The sequence below is a fragment of the Phyllobates terribilis genome, unplaced genomic scaffold (assembly GCF_046119375.1).
Source record: "Phyllobates terribilis strain yellow unplaced genomic scaffold, ASM4611937v1 Scaffold_3__8_contigs__length_932513732, whole genome shotgun sequence".
Taxonomy (NCBI): domain Eukaryota; kingdom Metazoa; phylum Chordata; class Amphibia; order Anura; family Dendrobatidae; genus Phyllobates; species Phyllobates terribilis.
Genome location: NW_027362763.1, coordinates 782,913,632 through 782,938,646, shown reverse-complemented (window position 1 = coordinate 782,938,646; position 25,015 = coordinate 782,913,632). Strand labels below are relative to the sequence as shown.

Below are 25,015 nucleotides of genomic sequence, written 5' to 3'. Positions count from 1 at the left end.
CAGGTTTTTAACTTCTGAATGCAAACAGGAAATATTCCATTCATTGAACACAAGTAGAGGAGCTGGAAAATGGAGAGGAACGGAAGCAGGTGATATATTAGAAAGCTGCAAATCCGGTGAATAAGCTTTCTATATACAAAACTGAAAAGCCCTCTATATTGGGTTCAATGGGAAATCTGTACATTCACCAACCTTGCTGGATTCCACCATTGTGGGCAAGAGGCACATATTAAGTTCTGGGCGGGGAGGACGGATATTGCTTTTTCCTCCTATAAGTTTCATATTTTCACGACAGGGAAAGTAGGGACCAAGGGACACTGAAAAAAAAAAAAAAAGATCTGAATATTTTTCTATGGGAAAGCTCATCATTCCTTTCCTTATCCTGCTGTACCTTACCATCAACGCCTTCTGCTATCTCGTGCAGATAACACTCCAATATATCATATTGCTCTAGCTACAATAAACTGTATGGGAAAAACAAATACTTGGAAAATAACCACCAGTAATAATCACTTACTTGGGATATTGCTATGATGGTATGTACAATGGTTGTGCTGGAGAAATGGAACCAATGTGTGCAAGAAATCATGGGGACTCAGGAGCACAAGTTCCTTCAGGACATCTAAGAGCAAAAGTAATTATTAATAAAACATGATCACTATAATAATCTGCCATTGCAGGATATTAGAACATGAGACTATGGTTATCGAATGCTAACAACAAGTATAATGGAATATCCGAAACATGAAGACATAGGACACGCAGGTTTAGCAATGCTATATGTAAAGGAAGAGAAAGCCCAGCTGGTTTCTTAATGTGTGGAACGTGCAGGGAACTAAAAATATGAAGTCAATTTGAGGCAATTTTCATTTTGGATGAAGGTCTGTTAAAGATTAACTGAACTTTTATTTATTTTTAAATTTACCCAGCAGGGAAAGTTAGGGGATTTGTCTACATTTCTGTAAAAAAAATTGCACGCAAGTGGCTACCAAACCCCTTCTTTAGTTGCACTAGTATCAGGACGTACTCATGTGGAGTACAGATGATAGCAGTGAAAGGCTCAGCACCAGTATCTCGCTATCTCTGGGGATATGCTGCTGCAGGAGATTATTCTAATAAGCAGAAAACACAGAGGAGGAGACAGGCGCTGACCAATCACCACCATCATCTGTACTCAAAATGAGTACCACCTGATATTAATGCAGCTAAGACAGGCAAACAGACCAGGGAAAAGCAGGGATTTGAGAGCCACTTATATTTTTTTTTTTCACAAATGAAGACAAAATCCCTAATAAAGTGATTTGCAAACTGTCACAATTTTCCATGCGGAAAACAATACTAAAAATAAACATGAACATTTAGTTACTGAGGTTTCAACAGACAGGAAATAAACTAATGCCGTCCCTTCCAATCCTAATCCCACCACTGTCTTCACTAAAGAATGACAATAAGACAATTACCGATGCAGGCGTTTCTGAGCTCTGCCGGACTGTAGGAATTTAATAGGGTTAGGAGTTTGTGAGCAAATTCAATTCTCTCCTGCCACTGGATGAGCGCCTGCTTCACATCTGTGGGTATAGAAAGGCATAATGAAGAGCGCACAGATGTAAACTGCATGTAACACAAGTCTATAGGACATCACACACCTACCTTTTCTCTGAAGATAAGGACGGGTGGATTTCAGGACAGACAGGAATATGGACAAAAGCTCCACCAAGTCCCCAGTCACATGGCATGCTGTGGCTTCATGGTACATCATATGTAATGTGTTAAAGGACTGCAATAAAGAGTTCACAGAAAGTAAGCACTATAGTATACTATAACGGGCCAGTATGAGAGATTATATTTCATGCACAACAGAAAATACTTTTTTTGTAATTTCTTACTGAAGAAACATCAGCTAGAGTTCTACTAGGACTAGTAAAACCCTGCAGCTCATTCACAGGAGCTTCTCCTGACCATCAATGTCATCAGTCTGGTGCAGCACGTCCACTCTGTTCATACATATCACTTAGTGCCGGGAACAGGGAATTTCTAGAAGAGGTTGCACTATACCTCCTCACTTTCACATAGGACAGCACATTATATAGAGCTCCGGATAGGGAATGTTACCAAAAGGAACCAAAATTTATATTCGACTCCTAGATTATTAAATTTAAGAACCCAAGAGCTCACGTAACTTTTTGGCTGGAGCTCTATTGCAAAAGCATAGCTTTAAAACAATGTGCTAGCTGCCACTAGAGGGATGATGGGAGCTGACTGCACTCAATGGCATTATTCAAGGGATTTTCTGGAATCACAATATTAACAAATTATCCTTAGAGTTGGACCTTGTTGATCGGCTGATTAGAAGGGAAATGGTGCTCGTTTGAAACCTCTTAAATGTTTACCCTACTCTGTATACTTGCAAGCCACCTGCTAAATAGTGTCAGGACTGCAGTGTTGTCCCATAGCAGTGAATGAGACAACGCAGCACATCGGTGGGGATGCTTAGAGTTGGACCCCACACATCTGACACAGACAACCTAACCTAAGAACAAGCAATTGATATTGCCAAGCAAAACTTATTATTTTACAATCTTACAGTGTCAGCTTTTACACTCCCTTTACAGGTGGCTCCAAGAAGAAACTGGATGGTAAAGAGCATAAATGCTGTGATCAGTCCAGAGTCTGGGGCAATCTTTTTTTACATGTGATCATTTTTTAATTTGTCAACCAAAAATTATAATGTGGTTTTGAAATGTTTAGATTTGGGAACCTCAAGCCATGCTATATGCAAGGGGCGGGGAACCTCCAGTCCATGGGCAGTTTACGGCCCACAATGTCATTTTCTCGGGCCCCGGGCAGATTCCCAGGGACCGCTGTGCTTCAGTGGCCAGCCCAGTTTTACTCAGCTGCCAGCTCTTCAAATCCTTCCTACACTGCGAGCTCCACTGTCTCCTATGTAATGCATGCACAAGCACCACTGTCTCCTATGTAATGCATGCACAAGTCCCACTGTCTCCTATGTAATGCATGCACAAGTCCCACTGTCTCCTATGTAATGCATGCACAAGTCCCACTGTCTCCTATGTAATGCACGCACAAGCACCACTGTCTCCTATGTAATGCATGCACAAGTCCCACTGTCTCCTATGTAATGCACGCACAAGCACCACTGTCTCCTATGTAATGCATGCACAAGTCCCACTGTCTCCTATGTAATGCACGCACAAGTCCCACTGTCTCCTATGTAATGCACGCACAAGCACCACTGTCTCCTATGTAATGCATGCACAAGCACCACTGTCTCCTATGTAATGCACGCACAAGCACCACTGTCTCCTATGTAATGCACGCACAAGCACCACTGTCTCCTATGTAATGCACGCACAAGCACCACTGTCTCCTATGTAATGCATGCACAAGCACCACTGTCTCCTATGTAATGCATGCACAAGTCCCACTGTCTCCTATGTAATGCACGCACAAGTCCCACTGTCTCCTATGTAATGCACGCACAAGCACCACTGTCTCCTATGTAATGCATGCACAAGTCCCACTGTCTCCTATGTAATGCATGCACAAGTCCCACTGTCTCCTATGTAATGCACGCACAAGCACCACTGTCTCCTATGTAATGCATGCACAAGTCCCACTGTCTCCTATGTAATGCATGCACAAGTCCCACTGTCTCCTATGTAATGCATGCACAAGTCCCACTGTCTCCTATGTAATGCATGCACAAGTCCCACTGTCTCCTATGTAATGCATGCACAAGTCCCACTGTCTCCTATGTAATGCACGCACAAGCACCACTGTCTCCTATGTAATGCACGCACAAGCACCACTGTCTCCTATGTAATGCACGCACAAGCACCACTGTCTCCTATGTAATGCATGCACAAGTCCCACTGTCTCCTATGTAATGCACGCACAAGCACCACTGTCTCCTATGTAATGCACGCACAAGCACCACTGTCTCCTATGTAATGCACGCACAAGCACCACTGTCTCCTATGTAATGCATGCACAAGTCCCACTGTCTCCTATGTAATGCACGCACAAGCACCACTGTCTCCTATGTAATGCATGCACAAGCACCACTGTCTCCTATGTAATGCATGCACAAGTCCCACTGTCTCCTATGTAATGCATGCACAAGCACCATTGTCTCCTATGTAATGCATGCCTAAGTCCCACTGTCTCCAGTGTGATGTATGTACACCAACCCCACAGTATTGGCGTCTCCTATGTGAAGTATATATAGCAGTCTTGGTGTCTCCCATGTGAAGTATATACACCAGCTCCAGTGTCTCCTATGTGATGTCTATATGTACCAGCCCCAGTATCTCCTATGTGATGTATATGGACCAGTAGCAGGGTCTCCTATGTAATGTATACAGCAGTCTAGGTCTCTATGTGATACAGTAATGTATACAGCACTCTCAGTGTACCTTTTGTGATGTATATACTGCATACCTCCCACTGCTTGAGTTCTATAAATGTAATATCCATCTTTGTTCAATACAACTTACTGCTGTGAACAGTGCATTACAAAACTTATGCAAAAAGTCGACTTGTGCTCCAGACTGACTTAATGGAAGTCGGTGGGGTGTATACGGCTGGGGAAGAGCTAACTTTTTTCTTCCTAGTGTCAGCCTCCTAGTGGCAGCAGCATACACCATGGTTTCCTGTGTCCCCCAATGAAGCGATAGAGAAATCATCATTACCACCTATCACCACACATCTTACCAAAGAGAAGCAGTTCCAATCATCACATTAGGGGTGAAATAATTGTATGACCAAACATAGCAGAATCATTTTCAAGCTAAAAATTTTGTAAGGCCCCCGAATTATGTCAAATATCGAAATGGCCCTCAGCAGAAAAAAGGCTCCCCACCCCTGCTATATCTAATAGATCTGTTTTCTACATTCAGAAATCTGAGCGTAGAGCACGTGTGGCTTACCTCTGTCATCAGGATTAAGCCTCTATTAAATACAACAAGGAGCCGGTCTTCATCAGACTCCAATAATATTCTGAAGGCACTGCAATATACACAAGAATATTGGGTTACTAAATCACATATGGTAACCAACGTACACCACTATGCATTTAAAGCGGTTGCCCAGAAAAAATAAAACTTTGCCCAATCACAGGCAGCAGTATTCAGGCTGCTGGTGGAGTGGTGACACCATCAGTTCCTCTCTGCACAGACCATGGAGCGGTCTGCACTACGTCCACATGGGTGCCGATGAGCATGAATGACAGTTTTTTGTTTTTTACATGTTCTGTATCTTTAGCAAAGTTTTTTTTTCCCAGACAACCCCTTTAATAGCAGGTATACATTAAATATGTAAGTGATGAAATATGAGATATAAGATAAGCAAACATTATAAAAGTGACTAAATATTTAAAGGCTATTAAAACATTAAAAGCACTGCTTATTAACATGATTGGAGACAGGACAAACTCTGCAAGTCAAATCTTTCCATTCTCCCTTACCTTATTAATGTAGTCCAACAGGAGCGACCGTCTAAGCAACGTAAATAGCAGCTTATTGTAGTTTTTTTAAACTGCTTGATATCCTCAAGCTCCTCTTCTCTCATGTCTGGTCTCTGAGCTACAAACAGCTGCATGAGGTTAAACAATTCTTCTACAGCCTGGAAAGAAATAAAAAAACTTAAAAATATGGTTGAAAAAGTCCTCGCAGAATGTAATATGTATTTCATACACCAGCAATTCTTGGCTCTGCAATGTAAGTAGCAATCAATTTATAAAGGGGGTTTTCCTGGACTAAGATCTCTACAACTTTTCTTTTTAGATAGGACATCAATATCAAATCAGTGGGGGCCAGACTCCCATACTGATCAGTAAAGAGTAGACGCTAAGGGAGCTGTGATGCTTGCCCCTTATTGTTTACCATGCACAGACAAGCTGGCTGACAGCGGTGCTGGACATCAGACCCCCACAGATCAGAGATCGAATATCTATCCTAAAGGTAGCCCATTAGTGTTAACATCCTGGTAAACTACCTTAAAAATGCTAAGAAAATTGGATGAAATAGAAAACACACCAATATGGCTTATCAAATCACAGTATGATCATCATGACATGACCAAAGGCTGTTTGCACTACACAGACAGACTGCCAAAACGGTGCCCGTGTCATATCCACAGCAGCTTTGAAACGACTTAACTGATTATGCATCATAAAAGCAGGAAAGGGGTTGTGTCCAAAAGACAACTCCAGTCCATATACAGCTCATATTAGGTGATCCCATCATTTTCCACCACTCAGATCCCCCTGTGATCTAGAAGAACCTCTCTGGTAAACGAGAGCCCTCTATGTATTAAATGTATGGTCATCTGAATGACCATCACGTAATGCAATATCTCCCCTGCAGTGGCTTCCTGGGGGCCTTCATCAATGAGACAACCTCTTAGAAAGTGGCTCCTGATTGCCCATTTGTGATCAGCATTCAAGTTAATAAAAAGGTAAATTAAAGGAGTGGTGTGGCACCACTCAGTTCTGCATTGCAAGGTGAGCATTGCCAATGACGTTGTGTCTGCACATATGTACTCAATCCTGTGCATGTACGGCAGGTATCACGCACCTTTCCTATTTATTAGGCTAGCATACGTGCGTAATAGCAGCTGGTTGTGTATACATCCCAGAAGTGATATATGCAAGTGTGACATCATTGCCAAGTTCCAGATGCCAGACAAGCTATTCAGTAAGTTTCTTAACATTGCTTACCGCAGGGTATTGGCTGGCATGTGGAGTGAGGTTTTTGAAGGCCCACTGAATGTTCTGGTGTGAGGCAAGTTGACGAGTGAAGGCAGGCGACTGCTCACAGCACATACGAAGAATACCGTAATAGGCAGGCAGCATGCCACGATTGAAGAGCACCACATCCTGGTCGTCATGGTCAGCCAAAATGTAGTTAAAGGCAATGTTCTTGGTGACCACAGGGTTCTGAACAATAAGGCGCACATTCTCAGGACAGTCAACACAAACGTTGTACCAAAAAGAAAGTAATGCTTGCTTATTGTGGTTCGTGGCTATGGCTGGTTCAGACAGTTTGGGTTGGAAGAGGTTCCACAAATCCATAAAATATGTGGAGAACATGAGCTTTTCAGTTTTGGAAATCAGACAATAAGTCATAAAACTAAAATATGGCACCAGTTTGGTGGTACCATGGACAGCAGCATCAACATATAGCTTTGCTCTAGAAAGGAGGCCGAGGAGGACATTGTACACCTGATGAAGTACAACGGTTGTGTCTGGACTAAGGGGCAGGTCTCGTGTAGGAATGTGAAGAGAACGTGTCGATCTGAACATTTGCCGAAAAGAGTTACTTGGTATCAGGGACACTAGTAGGTAAGCTGCAGCTGAAAAACAAAAAAACAACAAATTACTCAAACAAAAGGAGCAAAACGTAAAAACAACACTATCACACATGACTCCCCAGTTTCAGTAATGTACAACTCATTATATTCCCAATGGCCACTACCATTGTTAGGGTGAACACTTTGATATGTTCACTTGTTGCCTGCTCCTGGCCTAATGGATATGATCAAGTGCCTGTAAGAAAGAATAACATCAGAGACACACAGTCGGATGTAAGCTCTCCTTGATCAGCTATGGCACAGCTCCAAGTGTCAACCCGAACATAGACATATATAAACTCTGTTAGCCTTAGAATGGAAGTATGGGGTCATCAGGGTGGGTGGGGGCCATGAGGTCATCAGGGTGGGTGTCACCAAGCGACGTGTCGCTCTGTGGTTGGTTAGTCGTTCTATAGAATTCAGCTTCTTCTTGGAACTTCCTTGTACGACAGGATGCAGTCATAAATAAAGTTTCCACCTTTGCCACATGTACAACAGGATGTAGTCATAGGCCCAGTCACCATCTTGCATAACAGAACATGGTGTGATGAAACAGGAAATGGCAGCCATCTTTTGATCTAAACAAGCTTATGTAAGGTGAAATAATACACTTTATGGGTCTTTTCTCTCAAATCTCCTATGTCTTGAGGTTAATTAAGTATTTGATCCTATGGCTCTCCTCAACACCATTTGTATGCAGTTACAGTAAGGTGTAGCCTATATACTGACATTTGACTCCGATGCTCACACTCATGCTCAGAGTCATGACATGCGCACTGGTATTCCTCTTGGATCGCCATCAGTGGGCTCCACGTATATGTGCATGTTAGCATAGCCGGGGCTCCTGACATTAACGTTCTTTAATTGTTGCACAGAGGTTAGTAGGGGTGGGACGTGGTTTAAGCTTGCCATCACCAATTGGTTGGATCATCGATAGGACCTAATTGGCCGTATGCCTATGGAATTCAATGGCTTGCAGACAACAACTATAAATACTAAGCAGTGATAAGGAGCACATTGATCGGCAAGGAAGATTATTAACAGAGGGAGTTTAGAGAGATCACCTCAGTGAGGCAACAGCTAAAGTGTGCTGCTGCCCAGCATGTGCAGTGATTTCATCCAGTGAAGACGCCCGACGAGGCGAAACACGTTGATGCTAGTCTCTAGTTTTTAAATCATGGTGCCTAGTAGATATAGCCCTAAAATTGTGGGCAGTAATGAACAGCCATTCTAAGTAACCTTCAGTTTACTGTGTCAGCAGATGGAACGAAGGATGCAATACCAGGGACAATTACTACACAGTCCCAATAGGTCGATTATTGCATTGTATTTCCATCATATATAAAATAGCATCTGGTGGAAACACTGTTGATGGCCATCAGAGATTAAGTTTAATCATTAAAGGGGTATTCCTAAGTAATTAAACTGCCTTCGTTAGATAGCATGGAAATCAAGTTTGCCATTGATTTGCTTTTTCTATCTGCTTTCATTCTGCTGCAATGATAGCTTTAATCTTTTATAGTGTACAGCTGGTTTCCATGGAGAGGTACATTCCAGGAGAGGAGTTAACTCCTAATATCCCATAGAATATACATAAATATATGCAAGCTGCTTTTTAAAGATCCAACCATAAGATTCATGCAGTTTCGCATATTTTAATATGTATCTATTGTGCTTTACATCATGAATACGTAGTTTGAAAATTATGCAAAAAAAGTGTAAGTAGGACAGGATAATTTACAAAACTATTAGCAAATAATGCTCAGCTCTGTTGTATCTGTTCAGTATGTTCTTGTGCAGTAAACTATACAAAACATTTTTCTAATGTTTTAAGTCTAGGTAATTTCTTAAGTAATATTTATGCGGTTGGCACTAGTTAACCCCCTCCACTGCTATAGACTTCTTTAACGTCAAGGTGCTTACATGTTCTCACTCTTGGATAGTTGTGGGCCAGCAGGAAACGTTCTACCCAGTTCTCCATGTTCTGTAACACCCAGCTATGTGCCAGCTTGTTTCGTGGAGTTTGCACTGCGAGCCAATCCAAGCACTGAGATGGGTTATACTCTATTACCTTTAAGAAGAAAAAAAAAATAAGCAAGACTAAGGTAAAAGTTCTATAATGGCCAATGATTTTTTTTTTTTTTTTTTTTTTTTTTTTAAATTACATTTACCTCCCATATTCTTTGCAAAATAAATGAGGCGAAAGGCGGCATCCCTGGTGGCCCACCGGCAAACTCCATTATCATCGTCAGCAGTTTGAAGAAAGGATTAGCAGCCTAAAATAAAAAGTAGATGAACATTAAAGTTTTGCTCAAATGTCAGAATGCATCAAAGGCCAAATTATTTTCAACACAGCATCTGCAAAATAAAAAAAAACGAAGAGTGCTTTAGTCTAAAAGGGGGTACACTTACTCTTCCTGTACAAAAAAGTAAATTAACAGTGTACATGCAGATGCGAAATATACATTTTTGGTTTTAGAACTCAGTTTTTTATTTTTAATAGTCTAAAAATTTTACAAGTGAATTTAGTGTGAATCTGGAAATTCTATGCTTCTTACCTCAGGGGTCAGCTTTGCTATGGATGTGAAGAGCATCGATGCAATCTTTATATATATATAAAAAACAACAACAAAAAAAAAAAAAAACATCAAGTATGAAAACAGATAAATTTCTCTTTGCATTTTACAAGCAAAGTGTATCTCAACAACTTTTTGCAAAATTGGCTGATTTTATTTTTCCCTACCCAACTTTTTCAAAGTGATGAGAATAGGTGGCGGAAGTGAGCTGGATGAGTAGACAAAGCAGCAGAACTACACCATGTCGTGAATGGTGTAGATTTAATTTTATGGTGCATTGATAGATAAGCATTAATGCCCTGATAAAGTGACAGAACAGTTCATAAAATTGTGTTACCACTAATATGATTCACTGTGCCTTTATCAAATTAACCAATGAGTTAAGCCCCCGTCCCACATAGCGAGATCGCTGCTGTGTCACGGTTTTGGTGACGCAGCAGCGACCTCGCCAGCGATGTCGCTATGTGTGACACTTTGCAACGATCAGGCCCCTGCTGTGAGGTCGCTGATCGCTGCAAAGTGTCCTGGACCATTTTTTGGTCGTTGCCCTCCCACTGGTCAGCACACATCGCTGTGTGTGACCAGCGGGAGCAGCGATCAGGCTGGTAACCATGGTAAACATCGGGTTACTAGGGGCACGCGCGCACTTAGTATCCCGTTGTTTATCATGGTTACGAGCCTGCTAAAGTGAATGGTAACCTCCCGCTCACCGTAGCAGAGTGGTAACCATGATAAACAACAGGCTACTAGGAGCGCGTGTGCCCCTAGTAACCCGATGTTTACCATAGTTACCAGCCTGCTCCTGCTTCAGCAGGCTCGTAACCAAGAGCAGGACATCGTGGAAAGAGTCTTTCCACGATGTCGCTGCTCCCCTGATCGTTGGTGAGCCTGCCTGTTTGACAGCTCACCAGCGACCACATAGCGACGCAGCAACGATCCCTGACAGGTCGTATCGTTGTCGGGATCGTTGCAGCGTCGCTAAGTGTGACGGGGCCTTTAGTCAAGAATAAAGGCAGTCTGTGTGTACTGAGCGATCTACAACAGATCGATCAGTAGGAATTGGTAAGGGCTGTCTCTGCCTGTGTAAACAGGCTATTAAAAGACCAGCAACTAGTAAATGTTTACCGATCGGTGGTAAACGCTATAAAATCGGGTTATGTAAATCCACTTTAAGGGCTGTGCCTATGTAAACCGTGAATGAGTCGTGATTCATCGCAGGTTACACCAATCTGCACAATCAAAAATTCATATTATTGGCAAATGATAATTACGTTTCAGAAAATCCCTTTACTTTAACACATACTGTAGTAGTCTGTTGCAGTGCTATTAATTAAAATCAAAATCTGTAGGTTTTACTAAACTGGTTTTATTTTTATCTAGGTCACTAGATATTACGTGACTGGGACACTGTTGTACTTACATGCTCTGCAAGACGGTTGTTGTATCGACAAAGACTGAAAATGAGATTACAAGTTTGCCGTATATTGATTCCATCACGTATATGTTGGAACAGAAAGGGAAAGCCCTAAAGAAAAAAAAAAAACACAACGAACATTAAAAGCGTCATCAGATAATTACCAGGAAGGGGTTTGCAAGAAAGATATACAAGTGGCATCTACATTAATTTAAGGTAGGCGTGCATCTGGACATAGGTACATTGACAAAACCATTACCTTTCCACCAGTTAGAGCTGCCATGTCATTCTGGGAGAGAGTAAGGTGCCTGCAAAAGAGAAAAAAAAATATTTTTTAGTTTAAGATTTAATTTAATTAATTGAAACACAATTGAAATTAGTTTATTTCTTTTGGGGTGGAGAGTGTGTGTGTGTGTGTGTGTGTGTGTGTGTGTGTGTGTGTGTGTGTGTATATATATATATTTTTTTTTTTTTTTTTAAGCAAAAGGAGAAATAATTTACAGGAGATGCATGAGATGGCAATCAGTACTTACAGTGTATAATGCTCAGAATAACTACTGTTGTCTCACTTTAGTATAGTTAGCAGTTTAACATGCCATCTAAAACACAGCCACCCAAGGGCATACTCCAAGTATGCAGCAAAATTACAGAGTGCAGGACTCCATGATAACATAGCTCCACCATATCTACCTGAAGGGTATGAGAACTTGGCCATTAGTCAGACTATTTCTCCCTCAGGTAGATGACCATGTGCTTTTTAGCAGCTGTGGGGACAGGTTATCCACTAACTGATATTCATCAAAGTCTAATACTCAGAGTGGCTGGCTTTATGGCTGCATACTCTGGTTGGCATTACAATGGGATACTATCCACCAATACAGTGTTATAGGCAGTTTCTATGCAAGGTTTGAACACATCTAACAGGTTATACATTCATTATATTGCATTACCCAAAAAAGCAAAACAGCTATCAAATGCACGGGGACCTGTAAAAGCAGCTGCATAACATCAGCTTTAACTAAGAAATGGCTGAATAGAACGGCCAATAAGCTGAAGACTGAGGCTTACAGATACGGCTACTTTTTGACGTTCGGGTGAAATGTTCTCCAATATGTAACCTGACGCAGTATTCCCAGACTGTCGATAGACTTGATTTTATTACATATTACACTGCTCTAAGCAATATCCATAGAGTATGAACTACTGGATGAGAACCAATTGGAATGAAAATAAGCAGGTAGATAAGTTTCAACCAACCTTTCTGAACGTGACTGCTCCACCAGGAAAGCAATTAGAGCGATCATCTTTTCCAAAGCTGCTGGCCTGTACTTCTCCTCTGCAAGTGAGAGAATATCTTCTTCCTCCTCCTCTTCGCCTTCCTCCTCCTCAGACAATACTTCAACCTGTGGCTGAAAAGAACAGATCCAGTCGTAAAAAAGGATTCAAACACACATGAAATATTGCTTTCCACCAACATTACGGTAACAAGGCTGTGTACTTCACACTTACGTTTTCAGGCCCTTTGGTTCCCATGTAAAAATGTACCATGGTTGATATGGCTTGTAGAGATAATAAAAACTGGCTCTGAAAGGAAATAAAGTATTAATTAAAGGGAATCTGTCAGCAAGTTCAACCCTCCAAAATCATTTATATGCACTTGTAAGGTCACTAAAAGGCCTTGACACCTGAATCCGAAGAAATGCTTTGTCACACCTATGGCACTTAAAGAAACTCTGCCTCCTGAGGTTATTTCCCTCCTTAGCACCTCACGTTAAGGCCATGTTCACACATTCAGTATTTGATCAGTATTTTACATCAGTATTTGTAAGCCAAATCCAGAAGTGAGTGATAAATGCAGAAGTGATGACTTGTTTCTATTATACTTTTCCTCTCATTGTTCCACTCTTGGTTTTGGATTACAAATACGGATGTAAAATACTGACTAAATACTGAACGTGTGAACGTGGCCTAAAAGTGATAGCTCAATGTGTCTGATGTCAGGCGCCGGCCAGGAAATCCAGCTTCAAAAGTAAATCCTTAGTCCAGTCACAAGGATAGAGTAATAAAATGTTCTTCAGGTAATAAAACATGTGTCAGCAGAGTAACATTGTAAAGATGAGGTCTAAACCTAGGCGTTGAGCTTTTTACCCACTCGTAATAATGATTTTTTTTATACCATGATTTACAAGGGGGTAAAACCTTTGACGCGCCTAGGTTTTGTACCTCATGTTTACGATGTTGCTCGGCTGAAATAGGTTTTACCACCATAAAGATTTTCTTGCTCTATCCTTGTGGCTGGACTAAGGGTTTACCTTTGAATTTACAATGGAACGCAAGAGAGGTGCATGGTCTGTGCCTGGGAAAAGGCAAATCCGCACCCAGTGAGCTGGCTTACTTCTCTGTTCTTAGGAAATCTAGTGCCTGTGTAGATCAGCACTTTCTACGTTTCTGTGAACCTCAGTCTCCGGCTAAGGGCACTGGCTTCAGCATTTTACTGCGCATGTGCCACCCAGCCACTATGTACATCTGCCCGCGCTAACAGTCTTCATTGCTCTTCTTGCTCATGTACAAAATATCTGGGCAGCGCATGCACGGAAGGCGGCAGCCAGTGCTCTTCTGCATCCGCCCGCCTCCTATTTACATAGAATCAGTAGCCGCTGGCATCTCATCTCAGTAATGGGAAAATCGGTCTTCACGAAATACAGATTTTTACATCAGAATTGAGAATTTTGATAATGACTGATCAATTTTGGCAGAGAAAGTAGCAGATTTCGCTGATAAGCTGCTTATTTTAATGCGTGATTCATTTATGAAATAAAATTAAAACGACAATTACTTTAAGTGCTCTGGGCATAAAAGCATTTCTCTGGATTTAGGTAAGGGTACCAATATGTATAATTTACTGACCTACAAGCACAAACAATTGGGGTAGAGGGGGGGGGACCATCTTTAGAACAGATTTCATTCAACTCTCATCAACTCCTTCAATTGTAAATAAAAAAAAAAAAAAACTGACCATATTGTGCAATAAAATATCCCCTATTAAAATGTTCGTCTGTTGGTGCAGGTTTGGCCCCCTATGACCCAACTCCCAGGGCACATGTCCAGACAGCCCTCCTCTACGTATATACATATAATTTTACAACCACAAATGGTATAAACACAGGCAAACAAAAACCTACTATATTATACAGAACATAAGAAATTACCTCTTCCTCTCCCATTTTGACAAACTCATAGAGAAATGCAAAGTACTCAGTCAAGTGCTTGCTATGAGGCTTCACTCCATGCTCCATTATCGACAGCAAGGTTTTTACAAATCGTGTAACACAGGAGCGACTGCCAATATCCTCTACAGGCCCGTCCATGTCATCAGAACTACACAATGTACCAAGGAGATGAGCGTTAAATATCTAATGACTTAAGAAAAATACGGATAGGACAAATGCTAACAGCCATCTTTCCATAAATAAGCAGAATGGAGCATTGGAGCTGAATGCAAAACAGTATTCCATCATCATACAAAAAGGTACAAAGTGAACGCCAGTGAAAATTATTGACTTTTACTCCCATTTAAGTGTATGCGGTGTGTACACAGTGCAGGTATTCATATACTTACCAATCGCTCATCTTCTGCACCACGAAACCAACAAGGAGACTCGCTAGATGTGAAGTCACTTTCTCAGTGTAAGTCTATGAACTTCACTGTGAAAGCCAATTCTGGTCACCACAGGAGACTTGGTGGGATCTGACTGGTTTCATTGGAGGTCACTAAAGGCCCCTTCACACTAAGCGACGCTACAGCGATCCCAACAACGATACGACCTGTCAGGGATCGTTGCTGCGTCGCTATGTGGTCGCTGGTGAGATGTCAAACAGTCAGATCTTCCCAACGACGCAGCAGCGATGCGGCGACCCGTAACGATCTGTATAACGATGCACGCCTATGTGTTTCTGTGTATGAGTCGTCAACAAGGTCGTTGGTAAGGTGTCAAACACACCGATGCATGCTACCCAGCGGGACCTCAACGATCAAAGAAATGTCCAGACCATTCTGACACGACCAGCAATCTCACAGCAGGGGCCTGGTCGCTGCTAAGTGTCAAACGTAGCGAGGTCGCGGCTGAGGTCACTGTTGCGTCACAAAACTTGTGACTCGGCAGCGATCTCGCTTAGTGTGACGGGGGCTTAAGACCAAGAGGGGACTAGAACATAGCAAAACATTAGGGAATGGTGATCAGTAAATGTAAACACCTGCAATGTGTACACCACATACACTTCAATGGGAGTAAAAGTGAAAAATAGTTACTGAAATAAGTTGCAAATTATATTACAAACATTTGCACTAGGCTTGGTTCTGCTTTTAACCTGCAAAACTTATAGGAGGGAGATGGGCAAACTTTAGGCAAAGACAGCTTTATAGTCCAGCCCTCTCACAGCATAAGAGTATTTATGAATGAGTTAACTGCTCAATAAACTCTACATATCTGGGCAGAAAAAGATTCACTACAGTGGTGATCTCCCAATACACTTACCCATCTTCGATGCCAGGCTGCAGGTACAGATGAGCATGTGCTGATCGCAGCCTCTGAATAACATGGATACAGAGACGCTGGAACATCTAATTTAAAAAAAAAAATACTAATTTAAAAAAACAGAAAAAAAGTCATAAGAATTAAATATCCTTCAACCTCCTGCGATGATAAAGCTGTAGTGAGCATGTGTGATCCTGACTCCTACTGACATGTTCACCACTGCAGGACCCACATGTAGTTTAACCAAAAAAAACCCTATCAAACATTTCTGATGTCACTTGGTGTATTTATAAAATTAAAAATTCATTTTTAGAGAAAAACATTTTACCCACCTGTCTTACAATCTGATTTGGGCACTTGATCAGGATCTGCATTGGCCACCAATCATCATCAGCCATGCGGTCCAGGAACCACTGAGAGATAAAGCAGAATTCTGTAAGTCTGCAGCCCTGATCATGGAACATAGTGATTCACCAGTAGCCCATGGGCATCTTACCTCACATGCCGCCTGGCTGTTGTTAAACTGCTTTGTTAGAAGCTCAATCCACTGAAGCATAGTGGGCTAAATTCAGGGGGAAAACATGACAATTAAAATATATAAATGTGCGCCTTACCGTAAAATATCTCTTCACATCCATTGCAGTGCTCAACCACCAGATAATGAAACTTGAACTTAACGGTTTTCATGCATGTCGGACCATTGTGGGGAAAGTTTTTAATTTGGGGCAAACAAAAATTGTGGCCACTCATATCAATTTTATTTAAAATACAATTTTAAAGTCTGAATTCTATTCTATGGGAAACATCGCTGTTCTTATAAGCCGAAAATGCTGATTGTTTCCTCACTTCCGCTGACATGAGCTCCATACTCCCACCTCCCTGCCTAATAGGAGATGGTCACTGTACCATAGCACTGTATTCGGTTTTCTCCATCAGTCCCGCAGACAATAAATAGATTTGGTGGTTAGCAGACATGAGCATCACTCCATTACAGAGTAGTCCCTGCCCTGGATCAGTGCGTTGCCTGCGGCCAGACCCTCAAAGTATGTAATAAAATATGAAGAACAGAGAATTGATGTATAGCTTTGTGGGAAAAGATTCTGTGTTTATTCATATACACTGCTCAAAAAAATAAAGGGAACACTCAAACAACACATCCTAGATCTGAATGAATGAAATATTCTCATTGAAAACTTTGTTCTGTACAAAGTTGAATGTGCTGACAACAAAATCACACAAAAATCATCAATGGAAATCAAATTTATTAACCAATGGAGGCCTGGATTTGGAGTCACCCCCAAAACTAAAGTGGAGAAACACACTACAGGCTGATCCAACTTTGATGTAATGTGCTTAAAACAAGTCAAAATGAGGCTCAGTATTGTGTGTGGCCTCCACGTGCCTGTATAACCTCCCTACAACGCCTGGGCATGCTCCTGATGAGGTTGCGGATGGTCTCCTGTGAGATTTCCTCCCAGATCTGGACTAAAGCATCCGCCAACTCCTGGACAGTCTGTGGTGCAACGTGACGTTGGTAGAAGGAGCGAGACATGATGTTCCAGATGTGCTCAATCGGATTCAGGTCTGGGGAACGGGCGGGCCAGTCCATAGCTTCAATGTCTTCATCTTGCAGGAACTGCTGACACACTCCAGCCACATGAGGTCTGGCATTATCCTGCATTAGGAGGAACCCAGGGCCAATCGCACCAGTATATGGTCTCACAAGGGGTCTGAGGATCTCATCTCGGTACCTAATGGCAGTGAGGCTACCTCTGGCAAGCACATGGAGGGCTGTGCAGCCCTCCAAAGAAATGTCACCCCACACCATTACTGACCCACTGCCAAACCGGTCATGCTGAAGGAAATTGCAGGCAGCAGATCGCTCTCCACGGCGTCTCCAGACTCTGTCACGTCTGTCACATGTGCTCAGTGTGAACCTGCTTTCATCTGTGAAGAGCACAGGGTGCCAGTGGCGACTTTGCCTGCCAATCCTGGTGTTCTGTGGCAAATGCCAAGAGTCCTGCACGGTGTTGGGCTGTGAGCACAACCCCCATCTGTGGACATTGGGCCTTCATACACCCACCCTCCCTCATGATTGACATCCGAATCGTACAGGAGTAAAACAGTTAGACTCCTGCTGCCGGGAGGAAATTAAGTGCTGGCGCTGGGCAGGCTCAGAACGCTATTATAGAGGTTGTCCACTACTATTAACAATGCCCCTGTCTGTTTAAACTGTGGAAACAAGTGTTTTTGTAAATACCTTCCGTGGTCATTATTATAGGCATCATGTGACGCGCTCCCCCCTGATTGATGTACTGTGGTCAGGGTTTCACTGCATGTCCAGCCCAGCATCCACCGCGAACTTTCCCGCTCCTCTGCTTTAGTTGGGAAACCGTGAGGTGGATCAGGGGGGAGTGCGTCACTGGGTCACGCCTGCCTGCAGCCGGAACTTGACGTGATATCAGCGGTTGTCGGAGCCGGCTGCAGCCGGGGGTCAGGTGATGCCTAGTGAGCGGTCAGCAATAGCGCCACTCACAGGCAACAATGACCACGTATTTACAAAAACACTTGTTTCCACAGTTTAAATCGATGGGGGCATTGTTAATAGTAGTGGACAACCTCTTTAACCTGCAGATAAACCCCAAATCTGCAGGTTAATAGCGTTGTTTTCATGTGATAGGTTCCGTTTAAACAAATAGTTTTTTTGCTGCTTTTTTAAATAAAAAGAAAACTGACAGCTTATGCTAATAGGTGATCAGGGCACGATTGGTGGCAAAATGACCCCAGGGACCTCCCAACCACCAATATGCAGAGCAAAGTGGTCTCTGAGTGAATGGGAACAAGCAGCAGTAACAGGTACAACCTCACATGTCGAAGAGATGCTACAGAAGCAATGAATGGGTCATAGCTGATGCTCTTCGAGTATTTTTCGAAGGTTCAGACATCCACTGTTCACACATGTTGATGTCCTACAGTATACTAATCCATTCAGTCATGTTAAAGGGGAAGTCCAGCCTTATGATACTGATTATCTAACCTTAAGATAGGTCATTAAAATCAGAGCAGTGGGGGTCCAATTACTGGAACCCCCACCACTGATCAGCTGCTTTCAGCTCTGGTCAGATGTACAGAGTGAAAGGAGCCAGAACAGCACGGTCAACAAAGTAATGGCCATGGCAGAGAACTGCAGATCCACTCCCATTCAAGTCAAAAGTAGCGGAGCTGTAGGTCTAAGCAACAGGCACTACCACAGTGGACAGTGCTGTGCTATTGCATCATTGTTCACTTTATACGCATGACCAGAGCAGTAAACCGTTAATTAGGGGAGGTGCTGGAGGTCGGATACCCATCAATCTGATACGACTTATCCTAATGACGGACAACCCCTTTAAGGATGTCCCTCTACTTAGTCCTACAAAAGGCATTCAACGGCAAAGAGCACACACTTCCAAAACATCTTTAGACCTAAAAAAAAAAATATATAATAAATCTTTATGTTTAATGCTTGTAGTAATAATTGGGACTATGTGGGTAACTGTCATGGCTAACTTATGTGATATTTGTCATTGTATTCAAAAATGTGTTTTTATTCTTCTGCAATTTAGTGGGAAAATAAGCAGATTGCTATATTAAAAAGTGCTAAATAGGAGGAAGAGACTGGGGTACTGGCCCAAGGAGGCAACAACAGTTATAGGCCTCAACCAAGTGTGGTCATGATTGGCATTTGGATAGTACCCCTCTCTGTTTCTTACCTTCCTCCCCAATATTCTGCAATCCTGATTCTTCTTTGTTGACTGACAGCACCAACAGAGCAACAAAGATTGTTAGAATCATACAAGCGTGCGGGGTAGACTAGGGAGGAAGGGAAAACTATGGCGGCATCTCTTATCAACTAGATTCATTCAGTATAAATCAGACTGGAGCATTTACTCGTATAGCAGATTTAATACCAGTGTGTAAAATGCAGGTAGTCAATGAAAAAAAAATACAAAAAACGGTCAACTAAAAAGGTGTGTAAAGATCCATTATGCTGGACATTTGGAAAACCTAGTACTTTACATTTTTACATACAGTGGATATAAAATGTCTACATACCCCGGAAAAACGCCAGGACTTTGTGATGTAAAAAATTATACTAAGAGGAATCATTTCAGAAGTTTTTCCACATTTAATGTCACCCATAAACAGTACAAATATATTAGGAAAAAAAATAATGTTAAGGGGGGAAATTGAAAATAATATACTGTGGTTCCATAAGTGTGAACACCCTCTTCTAATTGGGGATGTGGTTAAATTCTGAATTATCACATTTACACTCATGTTAAATAGTAGTCAGTACACAGCTGCTATCATTTACAGTGGTTCTGATTAACCAAATATAATGTTTAGCTGTTCTAGCAGGTTTTTCCTGACATTTTTAGCTACATTTTACCTCAATAGCCATGGTCCATAAGCAGCTTACAACACAGCAAATGGATCTTATTGATGAACGTTATCAGTCAGGAGAAAGGTACAACTTTGTTTCCAAGGCATTAGATAAACCATCCAAAAAGGTATGTTTGGCACAAAGGGCATCACCAAGAGTGCCACATACCCAAAGTGAAGCATTGTGGAGGCAGCATTATGCTTTGGAGCAGCTTTTCAGCAGCTGGAACTGAAGCTTTAGTGACCATAGAGGAAATATCAACTACAAATATCAGTCAATTTTGCAACAAAACCTTCAGGACTCTGCTAAAAAGCTGAATTTCACCTTTCAGCATGACAACCACCCTAAGCATACCTCCAAAACAACAAAAGAATAACTTCATCAGAAGATGATCAAAGTTTTAGAATTGCACTGCCAGAGCCCAGACCTGAATCCAATTGAAAATCTGTGGGTTCACCTGAAGATAGCCCTGTTCACAGCAGATGCCCTCAATCTGACAGATTTGGAGCGCTACTACAAAGACTGGGCAAAGTTTGCCAATTCTAGATGTGCCATGCTGATACACTCCTACCCAAATAGACTGACTGCTGTCATAAATTCAAAGGGTACTTTCAAGTATTAGTTTAATGCTATGCATATTTATGCAACCACATTATTTTAGTTATTTTTTTTTCTACCTGAAAAGATTTCAGTTTATTTTTCAATTGAACTGTAGATTTTTTTACATTACAAAAATCTGCTAATTTAACATGGGTGTGTAGACTTTTTACATCAACTGTAATTTCTGAAATGGTTAATTATTCAACAAGCATAAAACAAAAGGTAGCTTTCCCCTCCAAAAGTAAACTTGTGTTTACCATGTGGCTTTTGTAATGTGAATTAATAGGAAAAACATTCATCAAGAAAAATACCTTCTCTTTTGAATGAATGAAGGTCTCCAAAACAAAAGATGTACTGAGCTGGAAGGAAAAAATAAATAAATTATTTCCAGATTTGCATTTTTCAAGAATGTAATTCACAGATCCTGGATTATTGGAGCCACAAATCATTTTTTAAAGAAATATGGACACTTTTTGAGGCTTTTTCTTCTATTTAAATGCTTGTATTTATGGCTAGAAATCAATTATGCAATAGGTGTTTTATTAAAATTTTTGAACCATTTGACGACTACTGCCTCAATATACAGCAGACTGCAGAATAACTGTGAAATTGCTTGACAGCGGGGTTTGTAACACTTATCTCTCTTCTCCTGAAGCATCTTCTAAGCTCATTTATGACCAAATCAATGTTTTTATCAAATCAATTTTGATTTGGTCATAAATCAGGTTAAGAAGATCATTCAGCAGAAAATAAGGCATACATACGCTGCCATGCAACTGGCTGTTAACTCATTCTGCACTCAATTATGTTTAGTGGTACTTACAAACAGCTCACACATTTAATGGAAAACTACAAAAATGCATTTTAAACCAAATTTACATGCATTTAAGTAGCAAAATTACCCCACAAAAGTGCCTATATTCCTAAAAAAGGGAGCAATCACATTAAATGGTAATCTGGCTGACTATGCCAGGAGCCTGGAATCGCAATCTTTTTTTTTTACTACTGTTTACACACTTGAATTACAAGTCACTTTCACAACTGATCCCATAAGACACTGCACAATACCTTTAACATTTACATATTCCCTGTGTGAATGACCTAGAATATGTTCCCTGGAAATAGGAATGTTAACCAGTACGCTGTGCCAAGGGGCTACAAAGCCTAAAGCAATTTGTCTGGTATATCCTGAAACACCTGGCTACAAGTAGTCTAGTGCCTGAAATGTTTTGGCCAATATATTTTTTTTATTAATCACTGATTTACTAGAACAAAGACTTCTATATGTATGCATGCTGCTTGTGCAGAAATGGGCATTACCTTGGCAGTCATTAGTGATACGGCTTTGGGGTCTGGTAGGGTGCTCGGTATACTGCTGCAAAGCTGCCACATAAATCTAAGGAAAATAAAATGAAAAAGGTTAAGTTTCCTGCATGTAGTAAAGAACAGAAAGTGAGGCTTACTTTAGAATGCTTACCCAAAATATGTGTGCTCAAAAATGTTCTTGTCCTGAAGAAATTGCATGTTGTCATGCCAAATCCACTGCAAAAGATATTTTCATAAATTGCTAGGAGAACCATGCTTTGTGATATTAATCAATAGCTAGTGACAAGCAGTTCTCATCTTTGGCAGTTATGAATAAAACTGCTAGGAGTGCTAAAGTGACTAAAATATTGGATTTGTATGCAAGTGAGCAATACACAACATCTGTTTGTGACCAATCCATAAAGATTTGTACAATTAGATTACAAACCTCGAGAAGTTCTGATGAGACATCAAACTTTACTTCCTTGCTAATTTCCTCTTCGGGTTCCACACGTTTATAGAAAAGCATATATGCACTGTGAGTCTAGAAGGAGTCAAAGAATATTTATTAAAAAAAAAAGCAAATAAAAAAACAGTCATTAGCACTGTTTCTACAGTGGCCAAATTGTGAAGCGGCAGCTAGGTGGCCACAGCCTCAGCTCTGTAGGCGTGCTTTCTGGTGGAAAGTCCATGACACTTGCATTGTCCTGGTAGAATGTGCAGGCACAAAGAAGGGCGAGACCTTTAGTCTTGAGCCTTTAGAGTTGTAGGCCTCATTTAAGATTAACCGAATCTAGCTGACAGTAGTGGATGTAAAAGCAAAAGGCTTCACTTTGGGGCATATAGGAGATCAAAAATGGAGTCTGACCAATGAAAAAAGGCAGTTTGGGGGATGTAGGCCACATACAAGTGATGAAGTGACTTTTACCTGGGATGGAAGGGGGAAGGATATAAGGAAGGCAATAAGATATCCTTCCCGAGGTGAGAAAGAAACACCACCATCCGCAAAAATAAATTAAACTGGGCAGATAGCCACTATATCCTGGTGAAAAAAAACAGATTACGCTGCCAACCACTCACCTGATGGAGGTATTGGCCACCACCAAGAAAACTTTCTAAGACAGCAGGTGTAAGAAAATGAAAGATGGTGACTTCATGACTTCAAGGAACAAATTGAGATCTCATGGTGTTGTGGTTGACAATAAGGAGGGTTGTAGGAGCCACTCTTCCTTGTAGAGAAGCCTTGTAATTACTGCGGCTTTAACAGACACAGCATTAAATTAAGCACAGCAAAATCAGGTGGTAGGGAAAACCATGAAAGAAGATCTTGTCGAAGGAGCTTAGGGATGACAAACAAGATGCTGGCTAAAATCGGCATACATGGCCTATCTGGAGCTGTGAGAATCAATGGTACACCCTCCGGTTTCACCTTCTTAAGAAGCCAATAAAAATGAGGTGTAAGGAAGTTGAAGCTTGAACTGTTTGAGAAAGATGGTCAGAGCATCTACCACTAGATCTTTGGGATCTTGAGACAGATATGAACCTTGGCAACCTGTGGTTGAGTTAGGCCAAGAAGATGATGTCTGGTGTGGCATCTATGTTTTTGAGTTGATTCGCACATGACTGATGAAGCTGACCATCCAATAGTCCACTCCTGGATTGAGGCCTACTGGGAGGCCTGGGATGTGTGCTTCAGCCCACTACAGGAATTTAGCTTATGCCTACATGGAAGCTGTGCTTCAGGTCCTGCCGTGCAACCTGTCAAGAGATGTGCCCAGTGCCTCAGACAGAAACGGATGGCACGGAGTTTCAGGACAATGATTGGAAGCGAGGGCTCCTGAAGAGGTAAGATTACTTGAAATATCTGAATTTGTAGGACTCCTCCTTTGTCTTATTTGCCTTAACTCAAAATGGGCATATAAAATTGCTTCCAAGGAGAGCACCATTAGCAACAAAATTAGCTCACAGAGCCGGACTGAAATTGGAGTGTGGTCCTGAAAGGATGAGACAAGGTGCTGGACAATATGAGCAAATGATTGGAGACCTTCGTTTTGGAAATGTTTTTCACTTTGTGAGAAAAAAAATCAGAACAAACCTCCAGTGGAGAAAGAGGAGGCAAAGGAAGCTGTAGACTTGGCCAGATTTTTGTCAATTGATGCAAGTCAGGTCAGTTTCACCGACTGGTTGGATATGGAAATCTGCATAAAACAACCATTTCGCCTGTGAAAGACGCATTTATTACTAAATAATGTGAGATGCCACATCTTCTACTCACCTCTCTGAATAGAAGCGGGTAATTTAGATGCCTGCTCAACAGTATTAGCTACACCATCTAGCAGGAACAGGTGGCATGTATACCTCGATTACTCTGCCTACAAGCAGATTATGTGGGTGCTTGAGTAGGAGAGTTAGAAACACAGTCAAGCAGGAAAGGGGGGACCTACCATAATACAATCACTCCATCTATGAGGATAGGGCAATGGGGGTGTACCAATGTCACACTCACCACTTAGTAGAAGATTGTAGTCTGCAAAATTGCATTACTCCACCTAAGGATTAATTGGGGTACTGTGGGTGACAGTTACACCATCTTGTGGTGATAATGTGATTAACTGAGCAGCAGTGTGTTGGTTAAACTATATAGAAACGGCTTGAGCAGTGTGGCAGCGCTGGACACATGGACCCATATCTGCATGTTTTGCTGACAGCTTGGTTCAATGTATTGAAAGAGGAAAACACACCAGACCGTCCTACGTGTGCTGCCAGCTGTTCTGAGGCAGTGGTTTTT

General features: G+C 41.6%; 1 protein-coding gene across 2 annotated transcripts in view; it reads right to left on the bottom strand.

Moving 5' to 3' along the window:
- Positions 1–25,015, bottom strand: part of USP34 (ubiquitin specific peptidase 34) — a 143,233-nt gene that overhangs the window by 6,781 nt on the left and 111,437 nt on the right. For both annotated transcript variants that reach the window (XM_073672310.1, XM_073672311.1), the window contains 22 exons: positions 22,676–22,771; positions 22,400–22,464; positions 22,243–22,318; positions 21,234–21,281; positions 16,393–16,458; positions 16,229–16,309; positions 15,897–15,982; positions 14,571–14,739; positions 12,871–12,945; positions 12,619–12,770; positions 11,621–11,669; positions 11,368–11,472; positions 9,930–9,974; positions 9,543–9,647; positions 9,295–9,442; positions 6,740–7,374; positions 5,486–5,643; positions 4,950–5,028; positions 1,651–1,777; positions 1,461–1,568; positions 518–622; positions 193–317 (listed from right to left, as the gene is read on the bottom strand). In XM_073672310.1, the coding sequence (XP_073528411.1) occupies positions 193–317; positions 518–622; positions 1,461–1,568; positions 1,651–1,777; positions 4,950–5,028; positions 5,486–5,643; positions 6,740–7,374; positions 9,295–9,442; positions 9,543–9,647; positions 9,930–9,974; positions 11,368–11,472; positions 11,621–11,669; positions 12,619–12,770; positions 12,871–12,945; positions 14,571–14,739; positions 15,897–15,982; positions 16,229–16,309; positions 16,393–16,458; positions 21,234–21,281; positions 22,243–22,318; positions 22,400–22,464; positions 22,676–22,771 (2,703 nt within the window). The remainder of the gene's footprint in view (positions 1–192; positions 318–517; positions 623–1,460; positions 1,569–1,650; positions 1,778–4,949; positions 5,029–5,485; positions 5,644–6,739; positions 7,375–9,294; positions 9,443–9,542; positions 9,648–9,929; positions 9,975–11,367; positions 11,473–11,620; positions 11,670–12,618; positions 12,771–12,870; positions 12,946–14,570; positions 14,740–15,896; positions 15,983–16,228; positions 16,310–16,392; positions 16,459–21,233; positions 21,282–22,242; positions 22,319–22,399; positions 22,465–22,675; positions 22,772–25,015) is intronic.